The 7,481-nt window shown below is 45.5% G+C and overlaps 1 protein-coding gene and 1 non-coding gene across 2 annotated transcripts in view; one reads left to right on the top strand and one right to left on the bottom strand.

The window, feature by feature from the left end:
- Window positions 1-1,189: 1,189 nt before the first annotated feature.
- Trnam-cau lies at window positions 1,190-1,261 on the bottom strand. The gene has a single exon. It is a non-coding gene; the product is annotated as a tRNA-Met (tRNA).
- Window positions 1,262-1,506: 245 nt separating this feature from the next.
- Ilf2 (interleukin enhancer binding factor 2) overlaps window positions 1,507-7,481 on the top strand; it is a 7,857-nt gene continuing 1,882 nt past the window's right edge. Inside the window, exons 1-9 of the mRNA XM_004629950.2 lie at window positions 1,507-1,593; window positions 1,971-2,030; window positions 2,269-2,311; window positions 3,201-3,305; window positions 4,034-4,111; window positions 4,449-4,551; window positions 5,580-5,645; window positions 5,952-6,068; window positions 6,590-6,668. Coding sequence (XP_004630007.1) covers window positions 1,589-1,593; window positions 1,971-2,030; window positions 2,269-2,311; window positions 3,201-3,305; window positions 4,034-4,111; window positions 4,449-4,551; window positions 5,580-5,645; window positions 5,952-6,068; window positions 6,590-6,668 — 656 coding nt within the window. The 5' untranslated portion in view covers window positions 1,507-1,588. The remainder of the gene's footprint in view (window positions 1,594-1,970; window positions 2,031-2,268; window positions 2,312-3,200; window positions 3,306-4,033; window positions 4,112-4,448; window positions 4,552-5,579; window positions 5,646-5,951; window positions 6,069-6,589; window positions 6,669-7,481) is intronic.

Consider the following 7,481-nt stretch of genomic DNA (forward strand, 5'->3'; position numbering starts at 1 on the left):
AATAAATTAAAAAAAAAAAAAAACTGTCCTATTAATCAGCTGTGAAACTGTCTCATTCATATTTATTTCTCAATTTAAAAAAATATAAAAATAAACTCACCAGAGGTTAAAAAAAAAAAAGCTAAATTGTTACTGTATTTTTGCAAGCAGGATGGAAGTTAGATCTTGCTAAGTCAAGAGTGCATGCTGTAATTTTTAAGGTAATGGCTACAAGTAGAAAACAATTGCAATGTCTTCCAATTAATGGGGCAGCCTGAAATTCCAACCAGTGTTAGGGGGTGCAGAGGGGAAAGAGGGGACAGGAGGGACAGAGGTGCAGAGTGATGGGTGAGTGGAAATCGCCTGGATGAAGGTGTAGGGTGGAGAAATCATGCAGTTTCAGAGTGAGCATTAAAGAATTGGAGGAAGACTTGGCTACAGCCACAGGTTGGGCCCTCTTTTCTTTGCTGCTATTTTGTGAGTTTTATTTCCAAATGCTGTTTCAGTTTCCTTCCCATTTGGATTTTTATTGGTTTGTTTTCTTTCTTTCTTTTTTCCTTTTTTGTTTTTTTGCAGTACCGGGGGTTGAACTCAGGACCTTGCATGCTATCTCCCTGGCCTCTGTTTGCTGGTTTTCACACAGGGTCTTGCCCTGTACTTCAGACTGGGCTTGAGCTCTCAGTGCTGGGGTGACAGGCACGTGTTACCCATTTAGGGGTTTGTTTGTTTGTTTATTTATTGAGATGAGACAGCATCTGGCTATGCAGTTCAGGCTGGCCTTGATGACGATCATTTTGCTTCAACCTGCTAATGCCGGGATTACAGGTTCAGTAACCTTCCTTATCCGAGGTCGACTTCAGCCTCAGACTTCTAGACTGCAGTGTTGAATGCTAAATCCCTTTCTAATCCTTTCCATGTAGGCTGATAGTAGCAAAAACAGCTGTGAAAGGTGAAAATTTTGATTGAGAAAATAAAAGTCGGGCATCGTGGTACACGTCTGTAATCCCGGCACTCGGGAGGCTGAGGCAGGAGAATTGTTGCAAGTTAGAGACCGACCTGGGCTACAAAGTGAGCTCAGGGCCATCCTGAGCTACACATCGAGAAGATATTTCAAAAATACACAAAGAGAAACAGAAACATAAATTTAATTGGTATGTACTGTCACATTATGTGTGATCTGTGGGACGAAAGGAAAACATTGGCACTCCGATAGCAGAGGATGGTTTCGATCCATCGACCTCTGGGTTATGGGCCCAGCACGCTTCCGCTGCGCCACTCTGCTACCTGCTAAGAAGGTTGTTCTGGAGCCATATATAAAGTTCTTTATGTGTTCATAGCCCTGAGTGCTGTATCTAGCGCCTCTTAGTGGCTAACCGAATATTGTCGTTACAGTTAAACCTGTTTTTATTGGCTAGTTCCTGACTTAGTAGGCGTTTTTAATTGGTTCCTAAAGCCAGTAAGCCAATAGACACAGTGGGCGGAGCAAGGCGGGAGCCAATCGCGCCTAGTTTTATTAGGATGTTGGGAGACCGGCGACGCTTCAGTTGCCTTCTTCTCTAAGGCGAGCGGTGGTTTAGCGTGGCTTCCTTTGTTCACGATCAGGGCCGCCATGAGGTAAGGCGGCTGATGTGCTCCAAAGGTTTCTCCGGAAACTGCGGGGGAGTGGGCCGAAGCAGTCGGAGGCCCCAGGCGGCCTAGCGGGGCTGGCGAAGAGCCCCGGAGTCGCTGGGCCCGCGGCGGCGGCGGCGGCGAGGGCGTGTCCTGGCCCAGGAGGCGCGGCCCGGCGGCCTGCGGAGCGCGGCTGGGCGGGATGCGGCCGGGAAGGCTTGCGCTGTGGCCCCGAGTCGGGGCGCTGGCCTGGTTTCTGAGCGTTCGCTATGGCTTCCTTCTCGTGGGCTCGCGATGCGAGCCCCGTCGCTGCCCGGTGGGAGCGCTGAGCGTGTGGCCGCCGAGGGACGGTGGCGCGCGTCACTGACATGTGTGCTTTCCAGGGGCGACAGAGGCCGCGGCCGCGGGGGGCGCTTCGGCTCCCGAGGAGGCCCCGGAGGAGGGTGAGCGCGGGCTCGGGCACCGCGTGGGAGCGGGGCGGGCGCGGGCGCCTGGGGGAGGCTGGGGCGGCCTGGAAGCGTGTCCCCCGCCGTCCTGCGAGGTTCGGGCCCTCCTCGCAGCAGGGCAGCTTCCCCGACCGCCCCGCTCTGCAGGCGGACAGACCGACAGCCTGCGGGACAGCCACTAAGGGGACCTCGCCCGATGGCCGCCAGGTGAGTAATCTGCAGTTTCTTCTTGCAGGTTCAGGCCCTTTGTGCCACACATCCCATTCGACTTCTATTTGGTGAGTATCTGGAGGTTAATAAGGAGCTTCGTGGCTGCTGCTCCCAGACAGATGTGGACGTGGAGGCTGTCTCCTTGAAAATTAAGTTGCTTGGTGGCTGGAGTAAGAAAGTTGGGATTTTTAAAAATTCTTAGTATTTAATTATGGTGATGAGGATCAAATCAAGTGTACACGCATGTATTGTACATATTAATGGAATTCAGTACACTTCAGAACATGGGTCCAGCCTGCACTGATTGAATCCAGCTCCCTTTATCCACTCTTTTCCCCATAGAGTTGGGCTTTTCAGTTAACTGGGGTCGCTTTACATACAAAAACAACTGTAAGCTAGTAGAACAGATAATTTCTTGACTACATGATTGTAACCTTTGTAAGTTACATGTATCTGGGTTTTCTTTTAATATAAAAGTAGTGTAAGTTAAATTGTGAGCTTACTACCTTGTATTTTTATTTGAACATTTTAAGAAAGTATTGTAGAAACTTTTTCTTGTAACAAAAAAAAAAATATATCATTTCTTATTTGAGATGGTCTCGCTGTAGCTCAGGGTGGCTTTGAACTTACTGTGGAGTCTAGGCTGCCCTCCATCTTGCAGTGATCCTCCTGGCCCAGCCTCTAGAGTGGTAGTATGCACCACTATGCCCTGCTGTCTTATTATTATTATTATTTTAAATTTTATTTATGTATTTATTTGTGTGTGTGTGTGTGTGTGTGTGTGGCCAGCTCAGCCCACCAGGGGGCGGGGCTGGCTGGCATGTGGTGCTGGAGGATTGAACCGTGATCCCTGTGCTTTGCTAAGCTTGTTCTAAGTAGGTGCTTTAGACCACTGAGCCATCTCACCAGCCCTGTCTTATTTTTTGATAAGTGGTACATAGTTTATTTCTGCTTTAGTGTGAAATGGCCTTTCCTCGGGTCAAGCCAGCACCTGATGAAACTTCCTTCAGTGAAGCTCTGCTGAAGAGGAATCAGGATCTAGCTCCCAATTCTGCTGAACAGGTATTAGTTTCTTTCCTTCTTTCATGAGGTATTACTAAGGAAGTTAGGAAAGAAAATCACTTTATTTTCTTTTAGTGCTGGGGACTGAACCCAGGGCATTTGTACTGAGCTCTGTCCTGAGCCCTTTTTGTTTTAGTGAACAGGGTCTCACTAAGATGCTCAGGCTGGGCTCAAATTTGTGATCCTCTTGCTTCAGCCTTCCTTTTTAGTGAGGCTAGGAGTATTGTGTGAGCTAAGAGTGTAGTTTGATTATAGAGCACTTGCTTAGCATGTCTATGGTTCTGGGTTTGATCCTTAGTAAATTTTGACTTTTTATGTGTTTTGAGACAGAGTCCCGCTATGTAGTCCAAGCTGGCTTTGAACTCTGTGAAACTCATGCTGACCTCAACTCTGGAAATCTCCATGCGAGATCCCCCCAAGGACTGGGATTACAGGCATATGCCACTACATCTAGCTTTTAATTCTCGGTGTTTAAATGTAATTCTTTTCTTACTGTAGCTGGAGATAGGGGCACATAAGAAAATTAAAGATGCACTCACTGTTCCTGGGAGATCCGTGGACTCAAATAGTGCTGTCTGCTATAGTGAAGGCAAGGAGAGCTGAAATGTTTCCAAAGCTCTACGCAAGAGTTTGCTTATGTAGAAAGCCTTAGGGAAGAACAGTCAACTTGTGAGAAGCCGCTTGTACGTTTTGAGCTTAGGATGTTTTTGTTTTATATTGTTTTTCAGGCTTCTATCCTTTCTCTGGTAACAAAAATAAACAATGTGATTGACAATTTGATTGTGGCTCCAGGGACATTTGAAGTGGTGAGTTTTTGATAACTTAGTTCTAAGAAAGGAGTGGGAGTTTGTTTAGGCCCTGACTCAGTTCTTTCAGATGACTCCTACCCAAATCCAAACCTAAAATGGAAAAGTTCTGTGAAATTAAACTCTAGAATTTCTTTGTAGTATTGATATTGGGGGCAAGATTTGTATCACTGTGAACCAGGCTGTGATGTGTCCCGCTTTTATGTAACTTTTTGGGATGATTTTACTACTGCTCCTTATAAATATAGGTCATAAAAATCTGTATTGTAACAGTTCTGAGAGGAAGTAGGGGTACCTGTTTTTTCTAAAAGTTGTTTTGAAATTCCTTCTATACCAGCAAATTGAAGAAGTCCGACAGGTAGGATCATATAAAAAGGGAACAATGACGACAGGACACAATGTGGCCGACCTAGTGGTCATCCTGAAGATTCTGCCAACCTGTGAGTGTACTTCCTTTTCTGGCTTTCTGGTGTGGGGCTCTACCCCAGGCCTTGTGTGCATGCTAGGCAGGTGCTGAACTGCGTTGCCAACCTGACTCTGACATGGAAACAATACAGCAGTTGGGTTTGGAACCTAGGAATCTTTAAAGTCAACTTTTGTGGGTATGAAAAACGATGGTTGGGAGACAGATAGGAGTTATTGAGGCAGAGTTAGTACTGGGGATTGAACCCAGGGCCTTCACACGGAGCTTCATTTCCACAAACACCCTCTTCCCCCAGCCCTTTCTCATTTCATTTTGAGATAGGGTCTTGCTAAGGGCCCAGGCTGGGCTTGGATTTATAGTTCTCCTACCTCAACTTTTTTTTTTTTGGGCGGAACTGGGGATTGAAGTCAGGCCAGCGCTTATTCTGCTGAGCTGTCTCCCTGACCCCTTCTGCCTCAACTTCTAGTATTGGATTGCACTTGTGTGCCACCGTGCTGGCCAGAAGTTTTTTAAAATGTGTGTCGGGGTGATAAGGGACAAACTGTAGTGTGCATCAGAAAAAGTGTATGACCAGTACTGTGGGGCTGTGTTTCTCAAAGGCTGTTGTGCTCCCAGGGGACATTGGTAGTGTCTGGAGACATTTTTGCTTGTCGCAGCTGGGAATGTTCTTGGCATCAAGCTGTAAGACTCGGTGCAGTGGCACATGCCTATCATAGCTACTCAGGAGGCAGGAGGATCACAAGTGGAGGCCAGCCTGCGTGACCTAGTGAGATGGTGTAGCTCAGCGCTCCTGAATTCAGTCCATAGGACTACAAAAAGGGGCATGAGGACAGAGGCCAAGGATGTTGCTAAACGTCCTTTAGTGCCCAGGAGTGAGTTCTGTGAAGAATTAATCAGCCAAAATGTAGTTTAGTGCCGCTGACTGGCAGAACTCTGGTGTGGTTTGAACATGAGGGAGGGGTGAGAGTCCTAGCTAGTGTAGAGGTAGAGAAAGTCGGCACAAACCAATTAATGGCATCGTTATCTCCCTTTCTGTCAATCTAGTGGAAGCTGTGGCTGCCCTGGGGAACAAAGTCGTGGAAAGCCTAAGGGCACAGGATCCTTCTGAAGGTTTGAGTTTGTTGTTAAATATGTTGTAGCAGGAGCAAGGTCCTATAATTGTAAATCTTTCAACAAAATTAGGTCAGGCTCCATGATAGGCAGTGTACTTTTTTTGTTGTGAAAATTTTTAGTTGGGCCCTCAGTATTCAGAATCCTTTTGGTCTCCTTTTTGGAAGTCTATGCTAAGTTATCTGAATTTTTGTTCTGAACTCCTGTTGTTTTAAAGAAAAAAACCATGTATTCTTTTATCCATTTAAATATTTGACTTTCTAATAAAAATGTGAATTACAGCTTTTGATTATTTTGTTCTTACAGTTTTGACCATGCTGACTAATGAAACTGGTTTTGAAATCAGTTCTTCTGATGCTACAGTGAAAATTCTCATTACAACAGTGCCACCCAATCTTCGGAAACTGGACCCAGAACTCCACCGTTAGTCTTTTTCTTTTTCCCCCAATTTCTGGGAGATATGGGAGAAATCCAAGACATGTATTGTTGAGTTCAGCCAGCTTTTTGCTGTTCTATATGAAGTTTTCTGAAACTTGAAGGACTTGGTCTGAAGTTTGCTTTTTTCTACTTTTAACTTTACCAACTTCCTAGTGAGATATTGAAAGACAGGGTAACTAAGAACACAGCTGTGAAACTGGAAAGAGGACTATGGAAATATTTATGGAAGGAGATAAGTTTTTGGGAAAAAAATCATGGATCTTGCATGCTCTTAGATTTGGTTTGGATGAGGAATACTAATTTTTGTTTCACCTGAGCTAATGGGCAGGCTCCCTGGAATACTAATTTTTGGATAAGTCATTTGTGATCTGAGGAACACAGGGCAATTTAAAAAACTGCTAAGTTGGCGTGTCCTTCCAGATTTTTATACCATTGCAATGGAATTGAATTGCCTGTTTATTAGTAATGGGAACATTTACTCTTGGCCTGTCACACTTGTCTTCCAGTGGATATCAAAGTGTTGCAGAGTGCCTTAGCAGCCATTCGACATGCCCGCTGGTTTGAGGAAAATGCTTCTCAGTCCACGTGAGTCTCCTGGTCGTTGGTGTTACAATAACCTTTCTTAGCTGTATTGAATGACAAGATGACCTCATACGTCTCTGACAGCTGCTTTTTGGAAGCATATACCAAATATTCATATGCCAAATACTCATTGGTATATGACTGCTCTGTATATATAGTTACCTTCAACATGGAGCATTGGGTTTTTTGTTTGTTTTGTATCTTAGGGAAGGGTCTCCAGGGTGTTCAGGGTCTCACTACTAGATTGGACTCGTAGTGATCCACCTGTTTCCAACCTCCCAAGAGCTGGGATGACAGGTGCACACCACCTCACCCAGTCACAACATGGAGCATTGTTATGTAGATTTAATGCTAATAAGTCTTTAGGTTCTTTTTTTTTTTTTTTTTTAATGTATTTAGGACAGGGTCTGCAGAGTCTACAGGGTCTCACTATGTAGATTGGACTCGTAGTGATTCTCCCGTTTCCAGTCTCCCAAATGCTGGGATTATAGGTGCGCGCCACCACGCACAGTCTCAGTGTGCCCCGGGGCGGGGCTGACACAGCACGCCAGGGCAGATCCAATCCTGGCTGCTGTGCTCTGCCTAAGTAGGCACTTTAGTCTGCTGAGCTGTCTGGCTAGCCCTTTATTTTTTTAAAAATATTTTTTAGGGGCTGGCAAGATAGCTCAGTGGTCTAAAGCACCTGCTTAAGGTAAGCTTAGGCAGCCACAGGGGATCAAGCAAGGTTTAATTGTCAGCACCACATGCTGTGCCAGCCCTACCCTCAGAGTGGACTGAGCTAGCCAAAAAAAAATATAAAATCCTGCTCAGCTTTTT

The sequence above is a fragment of the Octodon degus genome, unplaced genomic scaffold, assembly GCF_000260255.1.
Source record: "Octodon degus isolate 3935 unplaced genomic scaffold, OctDeg1.0 scaffold00032, whole genome shotgun sequence".
NCBI classification, from domain to species: domain Eukaryota; kingdom Metazoa; phylum Chordata; class Mammalia; order Rodentia; family Octodontidae; genus Octodon; species Octodon degus.